The 13,746-nt window shown below is 40.6% G+C and overlaps 1 protein-coding gene across 1 annotated transcript in view; it reads left to right on the forward strand.

The window, feature by feature from the left end:
• Positions 1 to 7,718: 7,718 nt before the first annotated feature.
• Positions 7,719 to 13,746, forward strand: part of Vegfc (vascular endothelial growth factor C) — a 114,757-nt gene continuing 108,729 nt past the window's right edge. Inside the window, exon 1 of the mRNA XM_032893403.1 lies at positions 7,719 to 8,420. Within this exon, the coding sequence (XP_032749294.1) occupies positions 8,274 to 8,420 (147 nt within the window). The 5' untranslated portion in view covers positions 7,719 to 8,273. The remainder of the gene's footprint in view (positions 8,421 to 13,746) is intronic.

Here is a 13,746-nt window from a genome sequence, read left to right on the forward strand (position 1 = left end):
GAGAATTTTCAGAGGTCTTGCATTGGGAATGGTTTTCATTATAATCTTCAGTTGAAAAGTTTTAATTGATTCATTTTGTTCTTTAACACCACAAATGAATTCTTTTCTCTTTCCACCCCACCACTTTCCCTTGGGTCTTTTTTTGTCCTATCATTTCCATCCTATATATCCTTGGAGTGGATTCTAGTTCTCACATATATTTGGATGCTGCTGTTTCTCTGACATAAAGGCTATGGAAGTAACATAAGGTGGGAGCCTAGTGATTTTCTAATTCTGCAGCTAAATGTTTCCAAAGGTGTGAGACATCTTCCCCCAAACGTCTCCACTATAGCCTCCTTTTGTTCATTTTAGTTCATGAATTCCAATATTTTTATCTTAAATTTCATAGAATTTCTAATTCTTCTAGTTTTGCTATGAAATTGGGTTGGGGGATCTCTTTTGTTGTTACTTTTTAAAAATTACAATCATCATTGAGACTAAAAATGCAGGGCCTATTCAAACCATTGTATTACAGTAATTTGTCAAAAAACATTTTTTTGAGAACCTTATGCAGTGTGCTCTCCAATAAATGGCTACAGAATTCTAGCACATAATCAGTGACTATAAGTCTAAGAAGTGGGAAAAGCCTGGTGAGAACTCTTCAAAATCAGTATCTCATAGGCAGGACAATGCTTCTGAAAGACTTGTAAACTTCTGATAAAGTTTGACCAATAAATGTCAGTCCGAGACAATGTCTACGTGTCGGACCCCCAGGGTAGGCTCAAGGAATTGGTTTAACAAGGTTAACAAGATAATCTCTTTCTTGTGAGCTTCCTGTTATTGACTCCCAAAGGAAAGCAGCAAAGAGAGCTGTGACAAAAGACAATGCTGTTACAAATGCAGCAGATTTCCACAAGGGATAAGTGTGATAAATACAATCACATAATCAAAAGCATCCCTGAAAGGGACTCTTAGGAGATAACAGTCATCAAGCACTTGACTGCATGATAAAAAGTTCAATGCTACTGAAATCTGAAGGGAGCTAGAAAATTCTCCAAGAAAGAACACTTACCACGGCTGTCAGAGGTTTGATTTACTTCTGAATTAAGGCTTTTGGGTTTGAGCAATGAGAGCTACTATTAAGATCTTGGTTGGGCCTCCTGGGCTGAATTTCCCCAACTAACAGTAGGCACTCTCTTAGTAAACAAAAGTTGCACCATGAAGAATCTTATCAGGGTCTTTGCTTGTCAGAGGTAAGAAAACAAAAGGGCTTCAGAGGCAGTACTCACAGAGTTTTAAGATGGTCTTTGAAGGGGTTGGGGATTTAGCTCAGTGGTAGAGCGCTTGCCTAGCAAGCACAAGGCCCTGGGTTTGGTCCCCAGCTCTGAAAAAAGAAAAAGAAAAAAAAAGATGGTCTTTGAAGAGAGTTATTGAGGAATATTGGGCAGACATCTCATGAGGTAGCCCTTTAGAGTTGGCTGATACAAATAAAACTTTTGAAATATCAACTATTAGTGATAAGAAGGATGCTTGTAACAGTGAGAATATTATTTTCTTTAATACATTGATTTGTTGGCATTTTCTGAAGCCAATAGTAAACCTAAACTCCTTGCTAGCTTATCTTTCTCAGACTACACTTTTCTTGGAGACATTAACAAGTCATGGTGTCTTATTCTTTCAAGTTTATACCTGGCGTTAATTTTCAGAACCTATAATTTTCATGTGGAAAAATGGCATTTCAAACTAAACATTATATAATTGCAAAGAAAAAGTAGTAACATCTACAATCTAAAGTTTGCCCTCCTGCATAATTTTTAATATAATGAAGAAGCTATACTGTCATTTAAAACAAATTCACACACAAAATTAATTGCAATAATCAACCATTTGGGTGCAAAGAAAATACTACTGGACTTCTGAAAAATACAACATTTATATAGCATAACTACATAGACTAAAGTGATAAATTATTAAAATTGTATTTGTAAACTCTAAAACACAAATAATTTTTTAGATAAAGACAAATGTGTCAAAAAATAGTCTATTGTGGTGGCAAGTTTTGGTTGTCAATTTGACTGCATCTAAAATGAACAGGAACAGAAGATGTTAGGCACATCAGTATGGGATTTTCTTCAACAGATTATTTGAAGCAGGAAGACCCACCCTAAATGTGGGCACCACTTCCTTGTAGCAGCCCAGATAGAAAACATATGGGCAGAGAAAAATGTTGTTTTTGCCTGCTTGCCTTTACTATTTATAAGTTTATCTCTTCTGTCGCTAGGAATCCACGGATAATCCTTCATAGATATCACAACCGATTTCTTAAAGATTCCAGCATAGACTGAAGACCAGCAGTTCTTCAGGACTCTTCCACACTGAAGTAATAAGAAATTAGGTTTTGTGAACTGAACCACTTGTGGCCTCTCCAGTGTGGGACAACCATTGCTAGGGCTCTTCAGACCACATCCTGTAAGCCAATCTAATACATCCCATATATTATATATACTTGCACATGTGTCTATTCATTCTATTAGTTCTGGACCTTTATAGAATCCTTGCTAGTACAGGTCATGGCACCAGGAGTGAAGTAACTGTTTTATTAGACATGACCATGTAGTTGTTTTTCAGGCATACAGTTTGAGCTTTGGGCTAGAGAAAGGTTAAGAATGAGTATAGCTTAATGAATTGTTATATGAGCATGAAAGAAAGGATGCATTCAGAGACACGTTGACAGTGGAGGCCTGATTTGCAAAATTTGAGAGGGAAGTAAATGCTCTTAGAGCCATCTATGTGGTATTTTGGATTCAGAATCTGTGGAAGTAAAACATTTGCGTGACTGGACAACTGATGATGGTTAGTTGGGGCTGCAGAATCAGCTGTGATTAATAAGAGACCAGGATCATTGTTGTGAAATCTTTTGGGGAATATTTCCTCAAGGTCAGCACAGAGATGCTGTGGTCCACAGAAAGCCAGGGCTTCCTCTCAAGCTGGAAGCTGAAGTTGGTATTGTTGTCTACATGCAGTTGACTTTAGAAGCATGAAGGATATAGAAGTGGAAGGGTCATGAATTCTTCCTTCTTGGTTTCAGAAAGCCACAAAGGCCATGTAGTGTGTGACAGGAGAGTCTAGGTATGAAGGAGACTCTGGGAGGCCATTATATGAAGCTGTGAAAGTGAATTGTTTGTTTCAGACCCAAAGATGTTGGAGATACCAGAACCTTGAGTCATCTGCCTACAAAGTGAAACCAGATCAAGAGAGAGCTGTTTGTTGCAAGTAACAAAGTTGGAGGGGCAAAAGCATCCTAACCCTTGTGGACACTGGACATGGAATGGCAAGATTTGCAGTCTGGCCTTGTTTTGATCCAAGTTTTCCTCATGATTCCTCCGTTGCTCTTTTTACAATGGTAATGCACATTCTGTTCCTTTGTATGATGGAAGTAGGTAATGTACCGGGTGCTAGAGTTAAGAGACTGCTCCAGTCTTAGAAAACACTTTGGACTTGTAAACAGTGTTATAACTGTTAAAGATCATGGAGGAATGCTGAGGTAGGACTAAATGCATTTTCTAGTATTAAATGGACATGAGCCAATGGGGCCAGGGAGTGGAATGAGGTAGTGTGAATGAGATTGTCTTCCATAGGCTCAGGTATTAAAACACTTGATTCCCAGTTGGATGTTTGGGGAAGTTCAGGCGGAGTAGCCTTGCAGGAAGAAGTATGTCACCTTGATGAGAGTGGGGTTTGATGCTCAGTGCCTTTTCCTACTTCTGCTTTGAGCTCCCTGCTTCCTACTTCTGTTAAAGATGCTTCCTGCTGCTGCAGCCACAATGAACTCTTATTCCTCTGGTAACATAAACCAAAAGAAATTCTTCCTTCTATAAATTGTCTTGGTCATAGGATTTTTATCACAGCAACAGAGAAGTAACTAATACAAAAGTATTTAAACTTGCAAAAACAAAAACAAAACAAAACAAAACCCTTAAAGATCAAAATTTGCAAATATAGATTATGCAGAATTGAGACCCAAACTTATATTTAAGTTGTGTTCCTTAGAGACTAGAACCATGAAGCAAAAATGATATGAGCATTCAATTAGAAAAGTTTGAATTATAACCACAAAGTGAAAACAAGGAAGCAAGAAAGTAATTGAAGTCAGATATAGATCAAACTAAAGGAGACGGACAGAATCCAATGAATGTTAAAGTACTCACATTGTATTTAAGGCTCATAAAGGCACATAAAGCATGTGCTGAAATCACTGTTTGTTAGCGCCTGAAGACATCCCCTACGCTTGGATCATATTCTTGCTGAAGTACTGTATAGAAGTGTTAACAACCTCTTATGAGGTACCTGTCTAAAAACTGACAATAATGTCTTAATCTTAAATTTATCTAACCTCTCATCCATTTTCAAGGATAAAGATACCAATAATTCTAAGATTCCCTAAATAGTTAAATCTTACCGACCAGTTCATTCAGTGATGGGAACCAACACTGGTACCACATGGGAGTCATTACACCACTGAGGGAATCAGGGTCATCTCCAACCTTAAGTGTGTGTAATCATCTCTGGACAGCATCCAATGCAAACTAAAATGACTCTGCAAGCAGTAATGATTTCTGCTTTGCCAACTAAACCTCTAAGCAGAAACAACCCGAATAATAAAATGCACAAACCAGGGGTTGGGGATTTAGCTCAGTGGTAGAGTGCTTGCCTAGCAAGCACAAGGCCCTGGGTTCGATCCCCAGCTTCCAAAAAAAAAAAAAATGCACAAACCAGCTTGATTAAGATTACTTGAATATAGTTCTTGTCCCAGGCCTTTCTTCTCAGTACATAGTACACAGCCTACTACCTTCCCAGTGTGGTCACACTGGAAATTCCTTTCTTGTATCACCACCACTTGTGACAAGTGACAGGTGTTGGAATTTGGCCCAGGAGAGACACAGGAACTTTGATAAGAAGTGGAAGTAGATGTATAATTATTTGCAATCAAACACTACTATCAAAAAGATTAGAAACCCAAAGTTACAAAAAACTGGAGGGAATATGCAAATGTTATCCAATTCTCTCATCTCAGTTTCAACTAATAAAGTATTAGTGCCTGGAAAACAAAACAAATCAAATAAACAAATAGTGAAATGCCCCCCCTCTTCCCTTTAGAAATGCTTTAAAAATAACAGTAGTAATGGATCTTAAAAGATCTTGCAGGAAGTCCCTGATAGAAAAAAAATTCCAAACAAAAGCATTCAAAAAGAAGATTTTTTTAAACTTCTAAATCGATAATGGTTCATTTAATTTTTTAGGTGTTAAGCAGAGGAAAAAAGTCCCTGGCAACTCTTTGGTTTTACTTTCTAAACCTTATTCCTTAAAAAAATGTGTGCTGTTAAATAATGTCTATTATAACTATATAATAATAATAATAATAATAATAATAACAACAACAACAATAATGACAACTTCTTTTAAACCCTAGGCTTCATGCATGATAGGTAAACAGTCTAACATTGGGCTATATAGCCAGCCCTACTATATTGGTTTTAAATACTACTGATGTTTTTATTAATTTAAACAGGTCTTGGACAAATTTATTTACATAAAACAGTGATAGCAATAGGAAGATAAATATGTGTAAGTGGAATGTATTGCTAAATATCTTTTTAAAAAATTGTCACTAATTCATTTTGATATATGTTAAATTTGTTGATTTTATGTTATTCATACCGTGCTACACCCCAAGGCTGCTGGAAATTTGTGAAGTTGCCAATGTGGGCTGTCTGTATGAGGCATTCTGACATCCAACCCTTTTCCCAGAATTCCCTAAATTCTGGTGCTGTGCCCAAGCATCTGTTTTTACAACTGCCCTTTGTGACTCCCAGTACAATAAAAATTGAGAACCAGTGGGCTGGGACAAGATTACAAGGACACTCCATTTCTACTTGAGTCAAGATCCAGCCAGTTCAACAGGAACACAAAAAAAAAAAAAAAAAAAAAAAAAAAAAGGAACATATTGACAGTATCAAGTTCCCAAGTTGCCTCAACACATTGTGATGGGCTGACGGTGGCAAGGTAGAACTTCCTCGTGATAGACAATGAGACACAAATTAGAGCACAGGAAGGCTACTCCTGCCATAAATGCAGAGTAATGCAGACGTGACTAAAGAGCAGTGCACACGCAGATTTCTTGAGAAATCTGGTCAACCCTAAGAGTTCTTTGCATCAACAGTATGACTTGGCTGCCAGAAAATAAACTCGGTCCAAGGCTATGTCAACAAATACTTGCTCTCTAGACAAGTAAGACCCCCCTCTTACCCTTTGCATGCTTCATTGGGGTATTTTAAGTATGGAGCCATTTCTGAACGGCATCCTTTCTGAACATAAACTTAGCATGATAAATGAGCATAATTGGAGCTGTCGGATTAAAATAAAGAGGAATCTTTCACTGGTAGGAAAAGTAGCCCTGGGAGAACGTGACAAATATTTCCAAATATCTGAGGGGAATTTAGATTAGATGAAGTGTGCAAAATACCAAAGTCTAAAGCAATGGGTAGCTGGAAGGAAGATTCAACGATGTGATGTCAGTCTTCCTTCCATAATGAGAAAGCACAATCACTTCGTGGAGCATTCACTGTCTGCAAAGGTATTTAAGCATTCGCGCAAATGTTGGGCAAGGAGACTTCTAGATTATAGCATTTGAGTCACAAGGAAACGTCTTTCCTCCAACTACAATGTTATGGGTTTTTTAAGATTAGTGTATTTAATATAGTTTTTGAATAGACAAGATCCTTCATTTTCACATGCTGTTGGAGCTGCTTTAGTAGAACTTCTCCAATCTGCCCGCCTGCCGAAAGAGGAAGAGGCAAGCAGTTGCTATCACCAGGTAGACAACAAAGTCCCTAGGTGTTTTTCCAGAGAACAAATGCATCACAGCAGTTTGCTCTTTCAGCATATAAATTGTTCCATCCATCCTCTTTCTCTTGTAAATGTAAGACATGTGTTGCGGAAACTGTTTTGGTGTGTCTTTCAGTGTTCTTCAAGATTCTGGTCCATCTGTCCATCTGCTGAAAGTTTAGGTCTTCCTGAAGATCACCAAGACGACGGACCACAGTGTCTCAATAGACTGCGCTGTATTCTGAGATGTCCCACATTGCATTCTTGCTTCAAGTAACCCAGAAAACAGTGGAGGTGCTGGTGCTGGAAAGGGCACTATGGCCCCAGAGGTCTCAGCTATAAAGATGACTTTCTCTCTGAAGTGTTTTAGAACTCTCAGGCTGGTTCAAACTTCTCAGGTCTCTATGGACTAAGAATGCATAGAGTAGGACTTTATTCCAAGGGGCTGGCAGAGCCAAAGCATGCATCTCCTACCCACTGTACCTGCTCCCCCAACCTCCCCATCTTTCTAGCAGATGAGTTCAGTCATGTAGCCTCTAAAATTGGTCCTACAGAGTGATCCCCAGACCAACTTGAGCTTTTGGTCCCCCACTCCTGCCAGCCCCCCTTACCTCCCTCCCATGAGCAGAGCCCAGAGAGAAAGGCAGAGAAAGGGAAAGCAGGGAGAGTGAATGGAGGTGGGGCTGGAGGAAAACGTGGGGCTGGAGGGAACAAGCTTCCGAGGGAAAGAGAGGGGAGGGCAGACTGGGCTCCGCACGCTCCCTCCCTCTTGCCGCTTTCTCTCACATAAGCGCAGGCAGAGGGCGCATCAGTCATGCCCTGCCCCTGCGCCCGCCGCCGCCGCCACCGCCACCGCTCGGCCCCGCGCGCGCAGGAGGCTCGAGCGCCCGGGAGCTCGCGGGCCTCCGCCGCCGCTGGGCGCCCCGCCGCCCTCCTCCCGCCCCCCGGCTCCGCTGCCACCACCGCATCCCGTGGCCCGGCTCCTTTCACTTCGAGCGAGGGGAGGGAGGAGGGGGACGAGGGACCCGAGGGCTTCTCGGGACGAGTGGAACATCGCGGGGTGACTGGGCTTAACCACCCCACCCCCCCTCTTTGCAAAACGCCAAAAACAAAACCGCGATCGGCGGAGCCGGCCCCCGGCGCCCTCGCTTCACCTCGCCGGCCGCCACTGAGGGCAGTTCGGATGTCCGGTTTCCTGTGAGGCTCGTACCTGACACTCAGAGCCTCTCCCCGGCGCGGGCTGCCATATCCGAGGGCAAAAGTTGGGAGCCGCTGAGTCCCAGGAGACGCTCGCCCACGGGGGGTCCCCGGGAGGAAACCACGGGACTGGGACGAGGAGCGGACCTCAGCCTCGCACCCCAGCCTGCGCCTGCCATCGGACCGGCCTCCTCGCTCCCGGTCCATCCACCATGCACTTGCTGTGCTTCTTGTCTCTGGCGTGTTCCTTGCTCGCCGCTGCGCTGATCCCGGGTCCGCGCGAGGCGCCCGCCACCGTCGCCGCCTTCGAGTCGGGACTGGGCTTCTCGGAAGCAGAGCCGGACAGGGGCGAGGTCAAGGTAGGTGCACCGGACCCCGTCGGGTTAGACTGGGGATCCGAGGCTCCCAAGCCCTGGACTGTGTGTGGGCTTGGCTTTATTGTGTGTACAGAGAACCTGCCGTGGAGAGTGTGTGCATAATTATTTATTTAACCTTTGGATCCAAAGTTAGAGATTGGTGCACGCTTTCTTGGAGCAAAGTTTCTCTTCTTTTTTTTCCCCAGTGGCAAGCTGTTACTAGAAAGGAAAACAACTTAGAGGAGGGAAGGGCCCGAAGAGGTGTCCAGTCACACAGATTCATTCTCCTTCACAGTGGTCTCCTGCCAACAGGGGAGTTTGCACCCTGCCCCCGTGGCATGGCTCCAGAGAGAATTTCATTGCTGTAGGAAATGCACTTTTCTTTTCCTGGCTCGTTTGGGACTCCAAAGAGCTTCTGGGGTGTGTGAACAGACAACGGAGGTTTATGATCCTGGAGTGTTTATAGCAGGAGCCCCGGGCTCTGTGAGCTAGTTTGGAAAAAGTGTAAGTAAATTTAGAAACTGGACTTAAAGATTTGGATTTCAGAATTTACTTGAACTTGGTCAAATCTAAAATTTAACAGAAATTAGGACCTTTTAAATCATAGTCAAGTGAGACTTTCCCCCCCCCCCAACTTTATCAACTCTGTTCCTTGGTTATAAGATACTAAAAATCGAAGTATCAATTTGTTTGTTTTGTTTTGTTTTTAAGTAAAACAGCGCCTTTCTTAAACACGTTAAGGGGCTTTTGAAGACATTCTGGTTCTCTGACTTAGTTATGTTATTCTTGTGTCTCATTTGAACCTTCTAAAGAATATATTTGTAACATCTTAAAGTTTATACTTGGTATCATAGATCTTGAACTCCTGAGAAAGTTTTGTGTGTAAAGCAATGCGAAGCCCCCTTGGCTGGAAGCAGACTGTTTTATTGTAGATGACTGAAAGTGGGGGGAAAAGAGAAGGGGGTGTGTTACTTTCAACTTTCAGTTGATTTTATCGGTGAACATACACAGAATGTGCAGAGGTTGAATCACATTCCCTGGAAGGTTTTTCTGAGATGAAGTTTGATATGGACAAGACTAAGTTATAAAATATCAAATTACCATTGTGTCTACATTTTCTAAAAATACAAATACCAGAATTTGCAGTCTATTAGGAGAACTGCAACATTCAGCACACCCTTGTTACTATAAGTACAAAGATGAGGATATCAAAGTCTCTAAATGCCACAGAAGTAAAGCACGGGACCCAATCGTACTTCCTGTAATTTGAGCCCTTGAATTTTGCCAGACCTATTCACTTTCTGCCTCTGCAGATTCCAACTGGTGTACTTGTGACTTAGTCAGGCAACATCACCTCTGATAACTGGTCTTTGATTTACAGTAGGAAAGTGTGACACATTGAGTAAAATGAGAAGCATTTCCCGATAAGCCAATAGTTTATACAAGGAGTCTGCCACTACTGGGTCAGTCCTGACTGACTGTACCAGAGCATGGACACCTGTGTTTGTGTCGGAGAGCTCAGCTGTGTGTTAACACAAGGTAGAAAGTTGTAGGATATAAAACATTTCCTTCATTTAATCTTCAAGGCTCTCCTCATTTGTGTGTCATTAAATGTCTCATTTTCTCTGAAAATCTGTTTGCAAAAGTTTTTTTTTCATATTCAACCATCTTTTAAATATTGTATGTTGAATAAGAACTGATATTTGGTATGTAATATGACTTTTTGTTTTGTCTACCGGAGGAGACATTATTTTGTATGTTTAAATTTTATGAGCAGGATATTTTTGCTTACTGAACCTTTCCCTAGTGGGTAAGTATGACTTTGACAGCTTGTTTTACTGTTGCCTTGAGCGGAACTGTATCCTTGCTGTGAAACTTGCACCCAGTGACCCAAACACTGGTGTAGGTGTAAAGACTCCATGTCTCTCCCTAGTGGCCTTTCAAAGCAGCTCAATTAGCAAGGATTGGAGAACTGGAGGGAAACCAGCTGTTAGTTTCCCAGGAACAATTTAGACCCCAAGAAAGTATCTCACAAGGTTCATATAGGATGTCAATCATACATAGAATTAACTCATACATTTTTTTAATTAATAGAATGTATATAGCATTTTAGAATTCACAATATATGTATAAGAAAGCCAATAATCGCTTACAATATATATAAGAAAGCCAATAATCGCTTATTGCTAAAGCAGTGCTCAGCATCCAGTCTTCTTTGTGGTACCCAAGGCCATGCGGATGACTATAAGTGGATTTAGTAGATTTCCCCCTTTTTATTTTCTCTTGGTTGTATGATTTAATGAAAAGTGCTAAAATGTTTTCTGAAGGATGTTGATGCAAACACATCAGGATCCAGGCCTACTAAGGCAACTGTAGGCCGTGGGCATCGAAAGAAACATTCAAAAGTTTTTATCAAACTAATGAAAACTGCTGATCTCAGAAACAGCACCTGAAGGCTATATCTGAGAATGTGCAGTCTCAGTTTGGGTAGAGCATACTCTGCTTGTTTAGAGTTGGAGAACTTAATTTTACGAAAGACATTGGCTTATGACAAAAAGGAAATCCTTAGGAAGACATACCTCATACAAACTGTAGTTATCAAACATTTTGCCTTTTATTGAAAATAGTTTTTTTTCTCATATACTACAACCTGAGTCCAGTCCCTCCCTGACTCCTACTCCTTCCAGCTTCTCCCACTTCGACTTTCTGTCTGTTATTAGAAATCAAACAGGCTTCTGTGGGTATAGTAACACAATGAAGTATAATAAGGTAAAACAAGAACTAACACACTGGAATTGAAAAACAAAAGAAAACAAAGCAGACAAACAAAATGAAAGGAAGGAGCCCAAGAGAAGGCACAAGAAACAGATCAACATAAGCAAATGAATGAATAAGTAGGACCAGCATGACATTATGAGACAAGGACGCTCCAAAGATGCCACTAAGTTTGTTGTCTGTTAGCCATGCTAACATGTTAGCCTAGCAGACATGTCCTTCGTTTATCCTGGTTTGGGGGTAGGGTCATGTGTGCCTTTCTCCTTTCAGCTCTAGAACCCCATCTAGCACAGCCTCTGTGGATACTGTTGCAATCTCTGTGAGTTTATATGTGTTTGTGGATTTAGAGGGGTTGGTTGCCTTGGTGTCCTCCATCCTGTCCAGCTCTTACACTCTTTCTGCCTCTTCTGTAGGATTCTCTAAGCCCTGAGACAAAGAACTTGATGGAAGCATTCCATTTAAAGGATGCATGTCTCAAGGTCTCGTTCTCTCTGCATAGTATCTGGCTATGTTCTGTTTTTGTTCCAGCCTGCTGCAGGAGGAAGCTTCTCTGATGATGGCTGATCATGTCTGTTTTCCTGCGTACCTATCAGACTTTTAAAATACAGTATTGTTTTTCCTTTGATAATTTTATTTATGTATACATCATACATAGTTTGCTTATATCCATCCTCCACTGTCTTCCCAGCTCCTTCCCAAACCCCCTTCTCCAAATACTATGTTCTCCTAATTTGTTCTTGAAAAAAGTGTGTTGTGCAAATGCCTAGGTCTTTACAAATTTTGGTTTACAATAGTCCACTGTAGACCATTTATCCACTTCTAAATAAATCCGTGTGTTTCACTTTGCTATTTATGGTGTCAAATGAATCAATAACAGCATTCTTCAAAGTACCATATGTGTGCCTACACTAGACTTCCCCAGAGGACTCCATTTTCTCCTTTAACCTAATACCAAATAAATTTGGGCTTTGGTTAGAAAGATACACTTGAACTAATGTCTTGAGTCATTTCTCTTCACAGCAAAAGTGCTGTATGTTGTATATGAATGACTATGTTCATTAGTTTTGAACTTAGTCTTTATGTTTTTGAACAGTTTGTGAACTAATGTGTCATGCAGAGGTCATCTTGAAAGACATGACATTTTTCTGTTTTTGTTTTTTAGAGAGTTTGTTATTAAAGTGAAATAGTCAAGATAAATTGTTATCTATTATTATGAAATTGGCACTAAGCCATTTTGTATGCTTAGAAATTTGCAGGAGGCTCATCAATGTGGCTATTTGATCTGGGAGCTTTGAATTGAGAGAGTAACATGAATTGTAATTGGAAGTACATTTTTTTTTCTTTTTTCTTTTTTTCGGAGCTGGGGACCGAACCTAGGGCCTTGCGCAAACGCTCTACCACTGAGCTAAATCCCCAACCCCTGGAAGTACATTTTTAAATAGATTCACCCAAACCAGAAGTGCATGTGCTCTTTAGAGTAGGGTGAAGTGATGAGAAGGCAAATAGAACAGTTTGGAACTGGAGGGGGCAGTTATACAGACAACACTGAGGTCTCCTAACTTCCAAGATGTTTAGATAGCTAGAGTTCAGAGGATTGTCTCACCAGCCAGTTTCCAGAGTTTCAACTGAACTCTGAGTCATGGGAGAAGGATTATTTGTAACCTGAACATAAAAAAAAAATAAATAACCAGACTCTTAAAAAAAATCAATCATAAGATTTGGATAGAATTCATAAAGACTTTTAGTTGAAGGTGGTCTAATTAAGAAGCAAAAGAATTATATCGGTGAAATGTCATGCCAAGCCCCAGCAGGACAGAAACAGAGGGAAAAGACAGAGGAGCTGACCCAGAGAATGGACCCGTCAGTATGGAGATTGGTTACCGTGAAAGTCAGATTAGGAGAGAGTAACCCTAGCCTTGATGTTTTAGTCATAGGACAATATTCTTTACATTTGTAGAATTAGGCAATTTCACAGAAGAGGATGGATAGCAGTGATATTCCATAGACCACTTAGGATACTATTAGGAATAAGACATATTTGGAAAATCAAAGTAAACCTCCTTCAAAGTAAGCACTTATAACAACAGTTCTCATCATTCTTAATGCTGTGATCTTTTAATACCATTCCTCACATTATGGTGACCCCAGCCATAAAATTATTTCATTGCTACTTCATAACTATAGTATTGCTACTATTATGAATCATAATGCAAATATCTGAGATGCAATCCTCAGTGCAGTGGTGATCCACAAGTTGATCCTCTGGAACATAATCGACTAGGGTCAGTAGGACTTCAGGCATGTAATAAACTTCTGACAATTATTACTATAACTTTGATGAAGGATTAAGATTATAATATATTGGTCAGTATTCACCACACAAAAATGTATTACATTCAGGTAAAATAGACTGTGTATACAGAAGTAATGTACCATCATTTAGTTGGAGCCTTGTCTGTATTTCTGCATTCTACTATCTATACTTCTTGGCAGGAAGTCTCCCCACCACCCCCTTTCACAATGTCAGAATTCTAAGATTAGAAGTAAGAGACTT

The sequence above is a fragment of the Rattus rattus genome, chromosome 2, assembly GCF_011064425.1.
Source record: "Rattus rattus isolate New Zealand chromosome 2, Rrattus_CSIRO_v1, whole genome shotgun sequence".
NCBI classification, from domain to species: domain Eukaryota; kingdom Metazoa; phylum Chordata; class Mammalia; order Rodentia; family Muridae; genus Rattus; species Rattus rattus.